The 20,204-nt window shown below is 51.4% G+C and overlaps 1 protein-coding gene across 2 annotated transcripts in view; it reads left to right on the top strand.

Moving 5' to 3' along the window:
- The window catches only part of TSPAN14 (tetraspanin 14), a 50,133-nt gene that overhangs the window by 10,329 nt on the left and 19,600 nt on the right, over positions 1 to 20,204 (top strand). For both annotated transcript variants that reach the window (XM_084904681.1, XM_084904682.1), the window contains exon 2: positions 16,233 to 16,330. In XM_084904681.1, coding sequence (XP_084760807.1) covers positions 16,250 to 16,330 — 81 coding nt within the window. In that variant the 5' untranslated portion in view covers positions 16,233 to 16,249. The remainder of the gene's footprint in view (positions 1 to 16,232; positions 16,331 to 20,204) is intronic.

The following is a 20,204-nucleotide window of genomic DNA, read 5'->3' as shown; positions in this document are numbered from 1 at the left end:
GTCATGTGTTCTCATGCTGGGTGAGCTGCCCTGCTGGGTCCTGCCCTCTCCCACTGGCCCCTGCACCCCTGGACGTTGGGAGGGCCTGTTCTTTGGGGTACCTCTGTTAAGATCTCTCTCCTGCCTCCACTCTCCCCCACCCTCGTCGTGGGTGCCCCACGCTGTGCCTGGAACCCCCCTGGGTAAGAGTTCTGAGCAGCTGGGCAAGGAGCAGGAGTGCCCTGTCTGTCCTGTCAGCCACCTGCCCGCTGCTGCTGGGAGTGGGTTCTGCCTGAGCAGTCCCAGCCCAGCTGCGCCCTTGGGTGGGGGCCAGGCGCGTGTCCGGGTTGCTGTAAGTCTTGCAGGCCCCCACTCTCCTTTGTATCTCAGTGTTCAGCTCAGTGTCCCCTGTTCCTCTCGAGCACTCAGCTGCAGAAAAGCCTGCTTGCTGGCAGGCTGGCCTGTCACCTCCCCCACTGCCTGAGCCACAGCCATGTTCCTTTGTTCTGCCCTCTCTGGGCTCTTGAATCGCAGGCAGCAGGCAGCAGGCAGCAGGCAGCAGGCAGCGGTCTCTTAGCGCTATGGAAGCCCTTAAGACTCAGGCATGAATCTTCCCACTGAGCCACTGGCATGCAGTCCCCTGGCTGCACCCTCAGCTCCCCCAGCTGTAACCCCATCTCCCCAGTGGTACCAGTACTGCATCAGAATGGTGGCGGCATGTGCAGTGGGGCACAGAGAGGCCTCACGTGACTGAAGGTGTGAGAGAGGGAGGGAGAACTGGAGGGGAGAGGGTAACCGCTGGGGAGGGGGAGCTGCGCTGGCCCCTTTGGGAGCAGTCGCCACCCGGATTTGGGCAGGAAAAGCCCCTCCTAAGCACAGAGATTGCTCTTCTTTTACCTCCTGGTCCTTCTACCTGATGTCTGTGCGGGAAGAGTTCTTAGCAGTTAGAGGCGGGAGTGGATGAGGAGACCTTTTATTTTGGCCTCTGTGGTTGTGGGAGCATCTGAATGTCTCTCCTCTCCCCTGGTTTTTGGTGGGCACACTTTCACCCCGTGTGAAGAAGGTGTGGCTGAGGACCACTCTCTGGAGGGGCCCACCCCACCCCGTCTCCCGCTCTCCACGCTGTAGCCGCCTGCCTTGGACAGAGTTGTTTTTATTTCCCCCGTTCAGAGCCCATTCGTCTTGAGGTCAGCCTGGCTGTCTTATCGGACGCATCAGCCAAGTCTCACACATGAGGATGACCCTTCGGGCTGCCCTTATTTCAGCAAAGCTTTCACAGGCCTCAGCACAAGGAGCTGGTCACTGTCAGACGCATGGACACACAGACGCCGTCTTTAGGGTGGCTGGCCCCAGAAGAGCGAGGCTGGGAAAGGTCATGGCCGAGGCCGCGTGGTGTCCTGGCAAAGCACGTGGACGTGGGAGGCTGGGATGAGGCCGTTGTGCCCCTGGACTCTGAGCGACCTTTCTGTGGTCATTTCCGTGGGCGTGGGTCTAGGAAATGGAAGAGCTGCTTAGAGGAACTTTGGGAACTTGCCAGCTGTGTGACTCTCGGTTCTGTGAATCTATCTCCAAATTGGCTGGTCCGTCCCCCTCAACCTCCTTCCCAGCTCAGGGGGTCTTTGGTAAGAGGTGTCTCAGGGGCCTCTCCTCCGGCATTTCTTCCTCTGGCTCCGGAGGGGCTGGCGGTGGCAGAGATCACCGTGCAGATGGGTGCGGCTTCCACGTGGGAACCCACCCACCCTGACCCCAGCCTGGCAGTTCGCAGGGGCCTCCTGATAAATGGTCTTGCCTCAGACCTTGGCACTGACTCTTTTCTTGGAAATGCCACATTCCCTTTCTGGTAACACTGAACCTGGAGGAAGGAAGTACAGCTCTTTATTTGACCTCCTGCCAAAGCGAGGGCAGGATGTTAAATGTAAAAACAACTACAGTAAGACAGAGATACCCTCTGCATCCCCTTCCCTCCTCCTGGGGCAGGGTTTAATCTGTGTCTGTTTTGTTAGGAGGCAGAATGGTCCTGTCGCTGGTGCCCCGTCGGTGGGTGTCTGGCCCTTTATGCGCCTTCCCCCCCCAGCTCCATCCGGGCCTCCGGTGCGGCTTCCCCCCTTTGTCTGCGGGGCCAGGCTTAGCGCAGCCCACGGCTCCGGGCTGTGAGCTTCTGCCCTGTGCCACGGAGGCCTGCGGTCCAGGAAGACGCCCCTGGGAACCCAGCCTCGCGGGTCATTGGGTTGGAGCAGCTTCCACAGCCGTGAAATGGGAACAAAAAGAACCCGTGCGGATCCAGAGGGTGTACTGAGGAGTGACAGAATGAAAGCGTTCCTCCGGGAAAGGCGAATGCATCCCTGCAAATGAACGCCCCCAAGATGGTGGGCTTTCCGCCCACGACTCCTCTGGCAGTTTTCCTTCCTCGGTGCTGGTGCTGTGCTCTCACTAGTTCACATCCTCCTTGTTCAGAGCGCGGCCCCCAGGCCCGATGTGGGCAGTATTGCACCACCGCGGGGCTGTGGCGATGCGGGCCGGGGCCCGGTGTCTCACCCCACACCTGCCGCAGCCGAGCACAGGTAACAGATTCCCGGGGATGTGCATGCACTCTCAGGTGTGAGAAGCCCTGGCTCACACGCCTTTGTCCAGCTGCCCCGTCACTCTTCAGTCTGTGCTGTGGTTTTGTAGTCTTCACACTCGTTCTCAAAGCTGTCGGCTTATGTGTCAGACAGCTCTGACCTCAGGGCCCCTGCCCTCCCAGGTGTGCAGTTACAGCAAGAATCCTGGGCACTCGGGTGTCTCAGGAGGGTTTGGCTGGCAGCTGCGGGCACCTCCCCGGGGCGCTTGCGAGGCCATCTTTGGAGCACAGAGCCAAGGAGTAGGGGGAGCTCTCCTTGGAAAAGGGTGCTGCAGAGCCGCCCAGGCCACTGGGTGCCCCTCGCCCGCCCCGCTGTCCCGGCTGGATGACAGCCTCCGAATCAGGTGGAAGTGTTGCTTGCTTTTTGTCCAAACAAAACGTTCTGTAAAGGAGTTTTGGAATACGTTGAAGTACAAGGAACTAGTCCAGCAGGGGGACTGTGCTCTTAGTTTTTGCAGTATTTTGCAGTGGAGGAAGGTTTGAGATGATGCCTCCCCGGTTTCCCCAGGAGTGCTGCCCACCGCTGCTCTCCTGGGGCGGGAGTGCTGGCTGCTAGAACAGTCCTAGGCACCCCTGTTCAGCTGCTGCGGTCCCCTCGCCTCGGGGAGGGGACAGGGATGGGGACACTGTTTTAGGGACTGAATTGCTCATCTTGAGCTGACTCTCCTTCCAGATTCTGCCCAGGCTTTATCAGCTGTTTCCCACCATTGATTTGCATTAAAACAAAACAAAACAAAACAAAACGAAACAAAAAACACAACAAAACTCTTCCACCTCATTTCTTTTCTCTTGACATTTTCTGTGCACTTTGCTGTATTTGTGTATTTTGTCCAGCAGGCTTCACTTTCGTAGCGGGTTTGGAAGTTTGTTTGTTTTGTTAGCCTGTGAACCTTTCCCCCCAGTGTTTGCATTGCTCTGTGGAGGCCAGGAAACTGGCTCTGCCTGGGCCGGGGAGCCAGCCCCTGTCCTGGGCTGGGTTTGAGGTGCTCCCAGTGCTGACCTTGGAACGGAGGAGGCTGTTTGCTTTAATACACAGTATATATAGCAGACGGCAGTTTTTGGAGACAAAGATTTTTAACGTCTTAGAGCCACAATCTCTGTGCCTTACAGGCATGGGAACATGGAAGAAAAGGAGTAAATGTGTAGAGTTCTAAATTCTCTTCTGTAGGTTCTTTGTGTTGGGGGAGAGGAGGGTGGAGGTAAGGGAACTCTTACAGAGACCATTTCAGATCCGCATTAGACATGAGGCCGGATCTTGCACCTACTGGAGCCACTCCCTCGCTGGCTGCGAAGACCCAGCTACTGGGGACTCATTTCTCCCCGAGAGTGGCCCCCTCACCACGCGGAACGCCTGTGGTGTTCAGGAGTGGCTCCACCCAACGGTGTCAGCCGCAAGCCGGGACACTGGGCCTGCCACCAATCAGACAGGGTTGTTGGCAGCTGTCAGGAGGGGCTGCAGTGTGGCGTCTCCATCTCAGGGCTCAGTCGCTCCTCCCAAGCTCGTGTGTCTACACGTGGAGTGCTCACCTAGTTCATGTTCAAGCTGTCTGCTCCGTGCAGCATTTCCTGACCAGCTTCCCGCCGCCTCCTTCCTTCCGGTGCCCGGGCCTGCCCTCCTACACCACCCCCCGTGAGCAGAGAGCACTGTGTCCTGAGGCAGGCTCGGGTCTTGCGCCACCTCTTCCTGGTCTCCACAGCCTTGTGCTGGGTGCCTTGCCCGCTGGTGCTCGGACATGTAGAGACGAGTCCCGAGGTGTCTCCCTCAGCACAAGCCTCTCCCTGAGGCCGAGCAGAGTGAGTGTGAGAGGGGTCTTCAGTCTTGCCAGTCTCCGGAGCCCTGGGCCTTCGGGTGCGGAGTTGAAAATTTCAGAGTGGACAAAAAGTCACAGCACGTTGGCCTCCTGGTTCTTGTCCATGTCGGGGATGTCCCTGCAAACTGGGCCCAGATTCTCCAGATCTTGTGTACAACTGGCTTCTGGGTGTAGGCATTTCATGTGCATGCAGGTTTTCAGAAACAGCCCTGCCGTGACCATCAGGGCACAGGGCTCCCTGGCCGCCTGGGCTCCATCCTCCCATGAGCTGGCAGCTCACCTTCCGCAGCTGCGAAGCCAGGAAGGTGCCAGGCCTCCTTTCACCCTGCCTCCTGCGAAGTTGGGGCAGCTCACGGGGTGACGAGGCCTTGTCTCACCTGGGCGAGCTGGTTCTGCCCTCATGAGCTGCTCCATGAATCATTCTCAAGATCTGTGTGTGGGGTCTGTGTTGCTCAAATGTTTTATCCCATCTCCAACCCCACTCCCACCCCCCACCCCTTTCTTAAAAGTATATCTTTATAGATTTCAGAGAAGAAGGGAGAGAGAGCTAGAAACATCATTGATGAGAGAGAATCATTGATCGGCTGCCTCCTGCACACCCCACACTGGGGATGAGTCCACAACCCGGGCATGTGCCCTGACCGGGAATTGAACCGTGATCTTCTGATTCATAATTGAAGAATGCTCAACCACTGAGCCATTCTGGCCGGGCCCCACCCCTTTTTTAAAGGAAAATGGCCACAAACTACATTTAGATTTGAGGCCAGTTATTTTGTAGAATCTCCCTTAATTTGGGTTCCTTTGACCTCTCCTCATCATGCAGGTTTTGCATTGTGTCAGGTGTGCCACCGAAGTGGTGTCCTCAGTGCATCCCCTCGGGGAGGGGAGTTGCGGGGGGGACTGGTGTTGGCTTAGCTCATCACGGGTGATGGGTGATGACATCAGTGGTCATTTGGCTAAGGTGATACCTGCTGGTTTCCCCACTGCTGAGTTACTGCTGTTCTCCTTGTAATTGGTAAGTGCCCTATGAGAGTCGGAGACCATACCAACATGCCGTTTCCTGTCAGACCTTCATCAACTAGTTTTAGAGCCCGTTATAGTCTGAATGTTCTGTGCCCTGGCCCCCTTCACATAGCATTGGCATCCTAATGCGCGATTGGATGGTCCCAGGCGCTGGGCTCTTGGGAGGTACTTATAGGACGTGGAGCCTTTATGAACGCGTGAGTGCCCCAGAGCTCCCTGCCCTCCCCCGGTGAGGAGGACACAGTGAACCAGGAAGAGCCCTCACCTGGTGTGCTGCTGCCTTGCCCTTGGACTTCCCAGCCTCCCGGACTGTGAGAAACTACATTTCTGTTCTTGTGTGATTTTGTTAGAATAAACTAAGCCAGAACCCACTGATGATTCTTAACAGAATTAGTTATTTCTGTTCTGGTTACTGGTGGTGGTGATTTAATTTGATTAGTTCCTTCTACATTTATTATTTGGCCTTCTGCTGTAAATAACTTTCCTGTCTCCCCTCTTGTTTATTAACCTAGCTATTTGCATATTGGAATGGACTCATGGATATTTCATTTATTTATTTATTTTTAATCCTCACCCAAGGGTATTTTTCCATTGATTTTTAGAGAGGACGCTGCAACCGAGGTATCTGCCCTTGACAGGTACCTCAGAATGGAACCTGAGACTCTTTAGTTCGAGGCCTGAGGCTCGACCCACTGAGCCAAAGCGGCTAGGGCTATTATGGTTTATTTTAAAGGTCAGATTGTTCCAGGTTTGGCCAGTGGTGGTCCCTTCAGACTGGTGGCTGTGAGGGACACCTCTTAAGGAGTTTCCAGGTCTGTCCGCCCCAGTGAGGTCTCCGCTTGCAGTCGGGGAGAGGCTGCGAGGGAGTCTGATGTGCTGTGGAATTTGGACCAGCCCAGCCAGGCCCATCCTTTTCAAGTGTGCACCTCACAGATCCGCCCTCTCCCCAGCCACCCGAAATGACAAGTGACCTGCTCTGTCTGCCTCCATGCTGGGTTTTTGGGTCAGAGTTGTTTTTGGACAAAGGTTCCTGTAGCTTAAAAAGTAATAAAAATAGTAAGTTTGAAAGTCACTGGATTAAGTGGCCTCCATTCCAGGCTCAGCATTTCTCCCGCTGAGCCATCACCACCCTCCTTCCCTCCTCTGACCCACATCCCTCCCTCCCTCCCTCTGCTTCTTTCCGATTACAGCACTGAGGTAACAGAGGTCTCCTCGCCAGATGCCAGATTCACGAGGAGGCCCCTCCGTGCTCCTTTGAACTCAGCAGGTTTGGAGCTGTGGGTTTTGCTGGTGGAAACTCACGAGGCTGTGTTGGCTGCATTCAGTTTGCTACAGGAAGCCAGGCTACTTAGAGCCCCAGTGCTGGCGGAGAGTCCTGTGGGGCTCAGAGCTGATGGCCTGGGTTTCCTCAACTCTACATGGAGGTCATCCCTGGCTGGCAGACAAGGGCCGGAGGATCTCAGAACCCTGGGAACCTCCCTCTCCCTACACCTGTGTGGCCCACCCTGACCCTGTGCAGCTCTGTGGTGTCTTCTTGTGAAGAGTCAGACTCCCTGGTCCCTGGGGGTGGTTGCCGCCACCCTGCTTAGTTTCGTGTTTCTGGTAGACCCTGGGCACGGGCAGCTAGGACCTGAGTGGTTTGGGTTTGAGTGGGACACAGTCACTTCTGACTCCGAGGGTGAGTCAGAGGGTGAGGGTGAGTCTGAGAGTGAGGAGGAGTAACTGACTCAGTGGGGAGGACCTTCCCCTCTCAGAGGGTGCTGGTGCCTTGGGGCTGAGGCAGTGCATCTGTCCTCGGGGTGAGATTCTCGTGTGCAATGAGGCGGCCTGCTTTCACCTGCCTTTGTGACCACGAATCCTTCCCTGGGAGTGGAGTCCATTCCCCTGGCATAGTCACCTGTGCCCTCCTAGATGTCCTTGGGCCTGCAAATGGTCCCCAGCACCCGGTGGACTCTGAGGACGCCCTTCCTGGATGGTAGGCATGTCCAGGGCCTAGGTTGTGTTCCTTGGAGGTGCAGCAGGATGCCCAGCTCCCTAGGGAATATGGCTGCCCTGCCCTGGGAGGGGCTGGTGACCAGCTCAGGTGTCAAGACTGACGCTCTCAAAGACCTGGGGGAAAGGTTGAATCTTGCTGAGTGACTGACTCTGGACAGTGAGGGGCAGAGGGTAAATTGGGCTGTTGCTTAGGACACGGTGATGGTTGTCCAGGTACAGTACTGTTCAACCGAGTTCTGTGCGTAGGGTCTCACAGGGCCTTGTTAATGTATTGGCAGGCACGTTTCTTTCTGGAAGCTCTGGGGAAGAATCCCACTTCGGAGCTCACTCAGGTTGTTGGCAGAATCCAATTCCTTGCTGTCGTAGGACTAAGGTGCTGTTTCCTTGCTGTCAGCCAGACTACCCTTCACTCCGGAAGCCTCTGTCTCTGACCCGCAGCAATGCAATTATGCACTTCTCATGCTCGCAGTCTCTCCACTGCTGCCCTCCACCGGGAGAAGACTCACACAATTACTTTGCAACAACTCAGATAATTTTCCTACTTTAAGGTTAATTGATTAGTCACATTAATTTGTCTGCAGGCTTTTTGCCCTTTTATAGATTACAAAATATACTTCTTGTGTATCTTTTTTCTTTTACTTTGCTCAGTAAGAATCTGGCAACTAAAAATATTTTGAAGATTTCCTAGAGACCTGGGTAAAAATGATGGATTGAGTGGATGCCCCTAATTTTGCTTTATCCTTAAACCCCACAAAAGTGAAGATTAAGGTGTTTTTTTTAGTTTTGTTTTTTTTAAAGGAATCAATCTATAAGGACAGAGAGAAGGGGGGAGGAGACAACAGGAAGCCAGGAATAGATGGATGAATGACCCAATTTAAAATGTAGGTGTTGGAGTTACCATTTTATTATTTTACTAGAGGCCCAGTGCATGAAATTCGTGCACTCAGGGGTGGGGGCCTGATAGAGGCTTGCGCCTTCTTGCAGTTCAGGAGCCCTCGGGGGATGCCTGCCATCTCCCGCAGCTGCTTTCGCCAGCTGTGAGCCTGGCTTCTGGCTGAGCAGCATCCTCCCTGTGGGAGCACACTGGCCACTAGGGCACAGCTTCTGCATTGAGCAGGATCTGGTCAAAACTGGCTCTGCAACATCCCCTGAGATTGGGAGAGGTCCCAGATTGGGAGAGGATACAGGCCAGGCCCAGGGACCCCACCAGTGCACAATCGGGGCCGGGGAAGGACACAGGAGGTTGACCAGCTGGGGAGTGACTGCGGGAGGGCTCCAGGGGGTGTCCAACCATCTCTCACTCAGTCCCAATCGGCTGGACCCCAGCAGCAAGCTAACCTACTGGTTGGAGCATCTGCCCCTGGTGGTCAGTGCATGTCATAGTGACTGGTCGACCAGTCAACCATCTTCCCCCTGGTGGTCAGTGCACATCATAGTGACTGGTTGACCAGTCAACTCTGCCCTCTGGTAGTCAGTGCACAGCATAGCAAGTGGTTGAGTGGCTTTAGTATATCATTAGCATATTATGTTTTGATTGGTTGAATGGATGACCATATACTTAGCATATTAGGCTTTTATTATATAGGATATGGGGGGGAGGAGCTTCAGAGGTGGCTAAATGTGAGAATTATTTGAAAGCAGTTGATACAGTTAGATGCCTACTTTTCTTCATGGTTCTTGGTGACTGCCTCTCCTCTAGCTGGACATGGGGGATTTATTCTGCAGAAAGGAAAACCAAGGGCCTGGAGGTATTCTTGGAGGTTTATATGAAGACCATCTTCATTCCCCAGTCTTCTACCTTCCCTTGGCTTCCAGAATACTGACAGCTAGCCCCTTACCTTCCAGGCAGAAGATGAAAGACTGGGGACCTGACTGGCCCAAAAGAAAAAAATTAATGATGCTATAAACTTTCCCAGCAAATGGCCTCACCACATCACACTGTCTAAGGACTCAGTCACTTTTAGTCATGAGGATTACCAAGGTTTATTAGTATACGAAGAAAGTGCCTAAAAAAAAAAGGAAAAACAGCAACTTAAAGTGTTAACTTAAGAAACATTCAAACCTATAAAGAACTTAAAAAAAAAAAGTATTTTATTGATTTTTTACAAAGAGAAATGGAGAGAGTCAGAGAGTTAGAAACATCTATGAGAGAGAAACATCGATCAGTGCCTCCTGCACACCCCTACTTGGGATGTGCCTGCAACCAAGGTACATATTGAACCTCGGACCCTTCAGTCCACAGGCCGATGTTCTCTCTACTGAGACAAACTGGTTAGGGCTCTATAAATAATTTTGTGAATTTATTTGAGCCAAAAATATTGACAATTGCCAAGAAGCACAATCTCAACATATTGAGGTAATGCTCCAGAGAATGGAGTTTTTTCACCTTGTTTTATACAATCAAAGGAGGAGACGTAAATGGGCTACATGAAATCCATTGGTTATTTACTAGGGAGGTGGGAGAAAGCAATGGGGGGACTTCTGGGATTGGATAAGAAGTAAAATGATAGACACATACTACTTTTATATAGGTGAGTCAACAATTAACAAGATAAAAATAACAATCAGGAGATTTGTGGTTTCTGTCCTGGCACGTTGGTTATATCCTGAGGGGTCCAGAAAAAGGGAAGTTACAAGTTACTCTGACATTCCACAGTACTGGATGAGTGGAATTCCACAGGTATATTATCTTAGATGGAAAAAAGATGATATGCTTAGTAAAGAGTGAAGTTGGTCTTTGTCAGGGAAAATACTGGCCTAGGACATGATTGCCTACTATTAACTGCTTTTTAATGAAAAGATTTTAATTTCAGACCATCCTTTGTGATTACTTTAGGTCTCTGAGTTTGCAGCACTACCATGCAGGCCTTCCCTGAGTTAGGTTAGCCTGTGATCCCTTTTTGTTCACAAATTAGTCAATTTAGAGAGAAGGGCATCTTGGAAACAATTAGACATATTCTCAGAGAGATAAGAGAAATATTATATCCGTGCAATGAGCATAAGATACTACAAAAATTTAGAAAACAAAAAAAGGATAAAAGTTAAAAACAAATAAGATCAGAGCAAAACTGTTAACAGAATCATCCTATCTAATAAAAGAGAAGCATGCAAATTGACCGTACCTCCTCTATGCCCTCAAACCACACCCACCAGCCAATCAGGAGAGATCTCCCTGTCAGAAGGTTTCATCAGATGCTGAGCCAAGTGGGTGGAGATAGACCCAGAGCAGGACCCTGAGTTGTCAGTGTGCTGCTCTTACACGGAGAGAGAGCGGGGCAGGCGCAGAGATCGGGGACCTGGTAGTCTGGGCTTCTCAGTACATTGGATTAGAGATGATGCCAAGAGTGTGATGGCTTCATCATTCAGTGCGATGATTTTTGACTGGAACTCCATACTCGGCCAGAGTGTTACTCAGGGAGGATAAAGCTGTTTTCAGACATAAGGGTCTGAGAAGCTTGCCTTTTGCACTGAGGGATTTCCCACAAGGTGAGCAAAGACTGGATGCCTCATGGGCTGTATCCCACAGGAAGGAAAGGGGAGGCTGGGCACCGGTCCAGGGGGAAGCAGCTCTGAAGGCCAGGAGAGGGTTCTTCTGGAAGAAGTAGAGGTAGAACATCTGATGTGAATGGACTTAACTGAGAGGAAATAAATTCACCGAAAAGTAAGCAAATAGAAAAATCAGAATTATTAATTCCAGAGAACAAAATGCTGTACACGAAAAGTAATTATGGTTTATATGGCTTGCTCATATGGCCATAATAATGTAAACTCTGCAAATTTCTCTACCCAAAGCTATAGTTTTAACCGTTGTAGGCAGTGGAACGGCACCAGGTTGTCTGACCAATGGGGTCTGACCAAACCAGGGTTCTACAACCGGGGTAGGTCCTGGCTGGGAAAGAATTCGGAGCAAGACCCAAATGTAAGAGAACATTGATTTGGTAAATCACAGAGGTAGAAGAAGTCATTCCCAGAATAAATGGGCTTAGGAAACAAGTATGGAGGTAAGGAAGGGCCCTCCGGCTGGGAGTGAGGAGACTAATGGTAGGGAGCTGGGGGAGGGGAAAGGGAAGGCATGCACATGCTCCCTGGAGGGAGAGAGCACTGGTCCTCCAGAAGGTTTTCAGGGTGGAGATTTTAGGGGAGGTCCCAGGGGGAAGATCTTCATAGAATATTCAGTGGCTTCCCAGGTGTGCCCATTCATTGTGGTCTCTCCTGATGGGCTGGCACCAGGGCAGGGGTCATTATTCATCTGGTCCTGACGTCAGCTGTGGCGGGTTTTGTTGCTTCTCTGGGCCTGGAGCCAAAATACAACTGAGGCCTAGCCGTTCTCTCTAGGGAGGAAGGTTCAGGGGTCCAAACCTCATGACCAGCGATATTCTGGGGGAGGAAAAGTCACCCTGGGGACAAGGTCCCACCCTGCCATTGATTGCTGGGCACCTGGGGATTTCCAGCCCCCCCCCCCCCCCCCCCCGTGACCTTCTGCACCGGGTCGTGTCCTTGCTTTGCTCTCATCTGTGTAACTGCCTACAACACAATTATAATTGGACTTAACTGTAATTGGGAAAGAAGTGTGAGGCGGTGATTTAGGGGAGAGGTGGTTTGTAGGAGTGAAAAGAGAGTAGTTATATTCTTGTTTTCCAGGGTAGGAAGTGGACAGGTAATAACTACAACGGAAAAATCAGGGGTAGTAATACAAGCATATTATATACAGAAATTTCTAAGAGATATTTGGGGTGTAAGCATTATTAGAAAAAAAAAATTCAACCCAGTGATTTTTGGAGACTTAATTGGCTTTATTAAGCGATTCATGAATCAGGCAGCATCCCATCCAGCTGCCTGAAGGGTGCTCTGAGGCATTTTACAAAGTGGAAGGTTTTTATGGGGGGAGGGGGAGGTGAGATGAGGGAGCTATTAACAAAAGAAATAATTATTTTAGGGCCTTTTCTTTGGAGGAAGTGAGAGGGTTTTTATCATGCATATTGCCTCAGCTTTCTATTGGGACCGGAGGGGCCCCTGTGACAGATTACCTTACTGGTGCTTGACCAGAAAATCCAGGCCTGGCTAATTAAGATCATGTTTCTGGCCGAAGTAGAAACTGCAGTTAGATCAGGTGTTAACTCTCGGTTTGGCACAAAGGGATCGGAGCACAAGTGAGGCCTGCAGGGCCTGTGATTTTGTCTCTGACAACATGGAGATCGGTGAGAAGCTGAAAGTGTCCGGGAAAGGGAGGCCTGGCCCGGGGCTTCGGACCTGCTCTTTCTCTCAGCACAGCTTTTACAATAGTTGATTCTTGGATCATGTGCAGGGATAATTTTTTTTCTCTGAAAAAAAGAAAAATTCAAACCACAGCAAGTCTAGAATGCATGCCATGTAATGAGGGGCAGTATTGTTTCATGAAACTCATTTTAGTTGAGTATGCAAGTACGTGTGCCCTGGATTGATTTTGTTGTTGCTTTCTGTGTGTGGGCCGTGGCAAACAGTGTGAGAGCCGTTTGCAGTGTTTTCTCATTGCCAGTTCACCTTTCACACTCCTGTTCTTTACAAATATTTTATGATTAAACGTGCTACTTTTGTAATTAAAATGATAGGAAGAGCCCTGGCTGGTGTGGCTCAGTTGGCTTGGAGTTGTCCCAAACATCTGAGAAGTTGCAGGTTTGATTCCCGTACATGCCTGGGTTATTGCAGGCTACATCCCCCAGTAGGAAGCGTGCTGGAGGCAGCTGACCAATATTTTGCTCTCACATCGATGTCTTTCTCCTCCTTTCCTCTCTCTCTCTCTCAAAATATCAGCAAAAATATTTTTTAAAAATGACAGGGAGGCCAAAACCGGTTTGGCTCAGTGGATAGAGCGTTGGCCTGCAGACTGAAGTGTCCCGGGTTCAATTCCGGTCAAGGGCATGCACCTTGGTTGCGGGCACATCTCCAGAACTGGGTGTGCAGAGCCACTGATCGATGTTTCTCTCTCGTCGATGTTTCTAACTCTCTATCCATCCCTCTTCCTCTCTGTAAAAAATCAATAAAAATATTAAAAAAAAAAAATGACAGGCAGAAGAGGAGGAGGGATTTTATAGGTTAACACAGTCCCAAGGTAGACAAGCCCTGTTCACAGTGACTGCTGAGGTCACCACACTTGGGGGCGGGGGGAGGCAGCGTCATCCAAGTGGGCATGCCCGCCTCCCTCCAGCAGTAGCAAAGGCTCCGTGTACACTGATAATACAAACGTCGTCATGGTGAGTGTATCAATGGAAACCTTTTTAGAAAATCACTTTTAAATGTACCACCCCATGCAGCCATGTTCATGTTCTCATGTTCCATTTTGGCCTTTAACCACATGCCTACAAATGGTTTCATAATTGCAAGCTGTGATGTGCAGATTTCATACTTGATGCATATTTTTTTTTTATTCTCTTGGTTTATTTTCTTGAGGCAAATTCTTAGTCATGCATTTATTGGATTAGGGGTATGACCATTTTGGGGAGGAGGGGGTTGAATGTCTCACCGTGTTGCTTACGAAAGAGTGGTAACAGTTTAGTCTGCTGCTTTGAACTAACCAGCCTCACATGGGCTGGCAGCCACAGTGGTGGTTATCTTCTTAAATTAAAAGGTGCAAAATAACATCTCTGGATTGTCTTTAAGTTTTATTTCCGGGGACGTTGCATATTTTTCCGTCTGGTAACTACATTTCAGTATAATATCCATTTCCTTTGTCCTTTCTAAAACTCAAGTGTTTTATTTTAAGTCTGAATTTTTGTTGTTAATTTTTACCCTTTGTTATAATTGCTGCTGATAACATCATTTATGTTTTCTTTTTTTATTTTAGTGTACCTTTTAATTGTATGGGAATGTTAAAACTTTTTGTTTTATATTGATATTTTTGTTCTTTGGCTTTTCCCCCCTCTTGACTCAAAAGTGAAGGTCAACGGAGGCCTGAAATACCTGCTCTCTCAGTGTACATGGGCGTGTGTGTGTGTTTGTATGTGCGTGTATGCATGCCTGTGTACCTATATGCAGCCTGCAGCGTTCAGAGGGATTCTGGCTTATTATTTAGTCCCAGCTATCTCCGAAGTTAAGTGATGTTAACTTTCCCTAATGTTTAGAGATGTTGATTTTAAACACTTGCCTTCTATTTGCCTCATAAATGGTTTATTCTGTTTTAATGTTTTGGATTTGGGAGACGGTTGGAGGATGTGACATTACATTTTTCTGAGAGTTGTTTTTTAATGCTAGAAGCCCCCACAAAATAGCTTTTGGAGAGCCTTCTGTGTTGGCGGTGGTAATGAGCTCATGCATCTTCTTTTAGGAAGCGCAGACTCAGTCTGCGTGTGCTCTAAGGTAAATGGGTTTGGTGTTAATTGAATTCATTAGCTGGGAGAGAGCTAAGTTCCTCTGATGTGACTCAGTTTAGCAAATGAGATGAAATGTCAGGGATGACAGCCGCTTTGGAGTGGTTTTCGCTGAGGTTTGGGTCTGATCTGGGTTGCAGTTTCAGCACCACGGCCTTTATTGGCTTCTTGGGGCTCTTTGTGAATGTGGCTCACACCTCAGGCTGGCAGCTCAGCGGTGCTCATCAATCTTTTATCCTTCGCTGAGGTTTGAAGGCACAGGGCTGAGCTCGGCGTTGGCTGTATTCCCTCAAACCGGCCAGCCAGCCCCGGGTAGGAGGATGTGGCTCGGGCTGGAGTCCAAACAAGTCTGCTTACCTCCTTCCATTTAAATTCTGGGCTGTGCTCATGTGGACACTCGGCCCCTCTTGTGTGCGACCCTGACCTTCAGGCTCTGCTTCTGCAGCCCTGGCCTGCAAAACAGAACAGAGCAGAGCAGGGGCGCGAGGCAGCCTTCCCTCCCAGCTCCAAGGTTATGTGGGGGAGGACTGGGCTGCAGGCTCGCCCCACCCTGCTAGTGAGTCGAGTACCTTCTCTTTCAACAGGGAGGAATCAACAAGTAGGGGAAGAACCTCTAGAGCAGGGGTCCTCAAACTTTTTAAAGTGGGGGCCGGATCACGGTCCCTCAGAGAGCTGGAGGGCCGGACTATATGAACTACTAATTCCTACTGTAACACCTCGGCTGCGCTCACTGCCCACAAAACCTGGCAGGCCGGATCAGACTCCTCTGCGGGCCGCAGTTTGAAGACCCCTGCTCTAGAGTGTAGGGCCCTGAAAACTGTGTTTATTTATTTTTATATTTTTATTGATTTCAGAGAGGGAGGGTGAGGGAGAGAGATAGAAACATCAGTGGTGAGGGAGGATCATCGATCAGCTGTCCCCTGCACGCCCCCTACTGGGGATCAAGCCTGCAACCCAGGCACGTGCCCCCGCTGGGAATCAAACCGTGATCTCTTGGTTCAAATCTGTGTTTAGAACCAATAATTCTGATGCTGCCAGCTGGTCTCCTCAACACCAGTGACATTAGGGACCAGCCACTAAGGTCCTGTTTTAGTTGGGGATGCTGAGGCCTGGGCTGACCAGGGGGAGGGTGGAGAGGAGGGGGACTTGCCCAGGCAGGCCTTTGACCATCTGACCATCGCCCATTCCTCTTGGAGGGCGGGGCAGGGCGGGGTGAATGGTGGTGACGGCTGGGGCTGTGGATCCCGCTCTGTGGCTCTGTGGGAGGGGTGGTGAGCAGTCACACCGCCCGTTTCTAGAGGGATGTGGCTTCACGTCCCTGCTGGGCACCGCTGTTCTGAGAAAGGGCGTGCACAGCAGCCACTCGGCAGCTTCTCACTGTGGTTGTGGGCAGGTGGTGTCCTCACTGCCAGTGTTTTGAAGCTGAACCTGCTGCCTCATGGCTCCCACATCTCTCCACAGGTCCTGCTTCTCGGAAGATGCACTATTATAGATACTCCAACGCTGAGGTCAGCTGCTGGTACAAGTACCTGCTCTTCAGTTACAACATCGTCTTCTGGGTGAGTGCATGGGAGCGGCTGCCTTCCCTTGCTTAGTGCTTCGCTAGTGAACCATGGTTCCTCATGTGCTTTGGATTTGCCAGCCCCTCTGAGGCTGTGTGGGATGGTGGGTAGGGCTGATGATCCCTGCTCTAGCAACAGGTTTTAAAAAGACCCTTCAGTGCTGTGATGGGGAAGGCCCCGGTGATGGAAAACCAGACTGAGCGGTCCAGGCATTCTGGTGATTGAATACCAGGCTACCCCAGCCTTGGGGGTTCAGGATGGCTTGGGGCTCTGGTCCAGATATTTGTCTCCCCCATCACTGCTCCAGGGAGTCATCCGGGCAGGGTGTTTTGTTTGCATCAGCCTGTGGGCTAGGCCCTGTCCTGGCTCTGGAAGCTTAGATTGGGCAAGGGCTATAAAGCCCTGCCCTGCGGTGCCGTGTGTAACCAGGAGTGGTATTGGCTCCTGAGCAGTGGAGAGGGAGGGGAACGGCTCCTGGACTGGGGACCTCAGAAAAGAACATCCCGAGGAGGGGACCTGTGGACCGAGACCTGGATGTGAGTAAAGAGGCAGCCACAAGGGGATCTGGGGAAGAAAGCTCCAGGCCTGAGGCAGGAGTGAGCTTGGCATATGCCCGGTACGAGGAGAAGGCCATGTGGCTGGCGCTGAGTGAGCACAGAGGAGAGGAGGCAGTGAGGACAGGGGCACGAAGGAGCCCGGTCAGGTAGGACCATCTGGTTCTCAGTGAGGATGGAGTCATGTTCTACTTTTTTATTTTTTATATTTTTTTAATTTTTAAAAAATATATTTTATTGATTTTTTACAGAGAGGATGGGAGAGGGATAGAGAGCTAGAAACGTCGATGAGAGAGAAACATCGACCGGCTGCCTCTTGCACACCCCCTACTGGGGATGTGCCCGCAACCAAGGTACATGCCCTTGACCGGAATCGAACCCGGGACCTTTCAGTCCGCAGGCCGACACTCTACCACTGAGCCAAACAGGTTTCGGCTATTTTATTGATTTTTAAAAAAATATATTTTATTGATTTTCCACAGAGAGGAAGGGAGAGGAATAGAGAGCTAGAAACGTCGATGAGAGAGAAACATTGACCAGCTGCCTCCTGTACACCCCGCACCGGGGACGTGCCCGCAACCAAGGTACATGCCCTTGACTGTAATCGAATCCGGGACCCTTCAGTCCGCAGGCCGACGCTCTATCCACTAAGCCAAACTGGTTTCGGCATGCTCTACTTTTTGTAGCGACTCTTGGTATGTTGTAAGTTGGATGGCACGATCTGATTTTGGAATGGTGCTGCAGAGTGAGGGGATGGATGGTGGGGCCGTGTGCTGAGATGGAATTTGGGGGCAGGAGGGATTGGATGGCCTCCTAGCCAGGTATATAGAGCTGTCACTCTCCTATGTTAGTGACCATTCTGGAGTCTAAACCCCCATCACAGGAAGGGGTGGGACGGATGAGGATGAGATCCTGTTGACCGAAGGGAGACCTGGCTGTTGAGCCCTGGGATGCGGAGGCAGGGTTTGGTGGCAAGTCCTCTCCACCGCTGGCTGTGTGCGAGTGGCCTGAGGTAAAAGGAAGATGAGGTTTATGCTGTGAAGTCCCGAGAGGGAGCCTTCCAAGTAGGAATTTTTTCCCCCTCCATGCCAGCTGGCTTCCTGAAACTTACTCTTAATTGTAGTTGACGATATCGTATAGTTTCAGGTGTACAACATAGCGACTCAACATCCGTACACCTCATGGAGTGCTCCCCGCAGCCTCTGGTGACCTCTGTCACCGTTGTTAGGCCTGAAGCTCTGGAGAACAAGGCGGACTTACAGACACTTCCCCGGCCTCCACCCTTGATTATGCAGCACCACCTCCTGAGGATGTATCTTCAGGTTGTGGGGTTTCTGTCCAGGAGAATTAGGGTGGAACTCAGCGGCAGGGCGTTCACCCAGGTCTTTCCTGAGCTCAGACATTTCCCCAATGCCGTCATTGCCCTGAAGTAGGGCAGGGCCCGGCATGGGACGTGGTTCCTTCGTAGACATGTCTCAGGGCCCTTCCTCATGGGGCGCTGGCTGTCCCACCCTCGAGGTGTGCGGCTTCCAGACCTGCCTGCTCCCTGTGTGGAGAGCCCCAGCCGCTGTATGGCGGAGCGCCACCTGCCAGGCGGGCCGTCTCACACGGCGGCCACTTGCACATCCAGCTGTCTTATCCCGCCGGCTGTGCTCCTGGCCTTGTGCCCTGACCTCCGATTCTCATCCTGGTTTTTGCAGCTGGAGGGAACCTCTCCCAGCACTGCCGTGGCTCAGGGTCCTGATGTCCCCATGTCCTCAGAGGCTTTTCGGAACAGAGCCCTTGCTCGTGGGAAGCTGTGCTCATTTGCGGGTAGCACCTTTGCAGCACCAGATTCACAGAGTGGAGCTCCTGAGTCCAGAATCGTGGCCATTTGTTTGGTGGCTGAAGGCTGCTGCAGTTTGCTGGGAGTTTTGCAGAATTGGCAGTGCGCATGGTCGAGAGTTCATTTTCAGTTGGTGTGCACTGGGCAGAATGGAAGGGACAAAAAGGAACCCTCAGGAAATGAGGTGGTGGGGAGGTTTGTGGGGCGGGGGAGGGGAGGAGGGATGCCAGGCACCTGGCTGGGGAGGCTACCTGGCCCTTCCCTGCTGCGTTCTGGGTGATTTGTAGTCCTCTGCCCAGGAGCTGGGAGCCTGCGTGAGACCTAAGAATTGGGCTGCAGAGCCCTCAGGGACCCGCATGGGGCCAGTCTGGACTCTCTAGAACTAGTGACCTCCTGAGCTTCGTGTTTTCATTATGAAATACTGATCTCACCTACCTGCTGCTTGCCCCACAGGCTGCTGAGATGTCTCATGATATGCAAAACCCCTACCTCCTTAGAGTAGTTCTCTTTTTAAAAAAGAGGATAATGGACGCCATGTTCCCATATCCTAGCTCCAAAAATTACCAACTCATCCAATCTCGCGTCGTTTCTACCCCCACACCCACACCCTCGGAGGTTGTGAAGCCAAGCACAGTCAGGGAGTTGTTACAGTGTTTGGTTTGTTTGGACGAGATGACAGTGCCTGGGCTCAGCAGGCCGGTTTGCGTGTGCGGAGGGCAGCCTGCTGTTGCTCAGACCACTTGCAGGTGCTGAACAAGCGCAGGCTTCATTTAGCAGTCTGTCCCCCTCGCACTGTCTTCACAGCCACAGTCTCTATGACAAACACCTGTAACTCCTGCAGTTTTCTTAAGCTTCTCTCCAGTTTAGGGACAGATGTTTTCCAAGCCGGGAACGGTAATCCTGGCTCCTTAGGGTGAAACGGGCGGATGTGCATGTCCGTGTCTGTTCTGAACGGCACCTGGTCCGATCGCAGGTGTGTCCGGAAACAGCGCTCCCAGCCAGCACAGCACTTTGAGGGCATCAGCATTTCTTACATGTTACAACATTATTATAACCATCATTTGTTTGTGTTAGACCTGTTTCTAGCGCAAAATCTCATTTTGACTTGGGGAAATGCAAATCAAAACCACAGAGATAGCACTTTAAACCCATGAGGACGACTATTACGAAAAGAACGGAACATGACAGATGTTGGCAGGGTTGTGGAGAAATTGGAACTCATGTGCACTATTCATGCAACTGTAAAATGGTGCAGCTGCTGTGGAAAGTAGTGTGGTGGCTCCTTGAAACGTTAAAAAATAAAACTACCACTTCTGGGCATATTCCCAGAAGAATTGAGGGCAGGGTCTGTAGTGATATTTGTACACCCATGTTCATAGCAGTGTTATTCACAGTAGCCAAAGGCAGAAACAGCCCAGGTATCACCTGCCAGATGAATGGGTAAACGAAACTTGGGCTGTGATGCACTGGAACATTTTTCAGCCTTAAACAG

Source organism: Pipistrellus hanaki, assembly GCF_964339955.1.
Source record: "Pipistrellus hanaki genome assembly, chromosome: 14".
Classification (NCBI taxonomy): Eukaryota; Metazoa; Chordata; class Mammalia; order Chiroptera; family Vespertilionidae; genus Pipistrellus; species Pipistrellus hanaki.
Note: the sequence above shows the minus strand (reverse complement) of the source record. Positions and strands in the feature narration are given on the sequence as shown.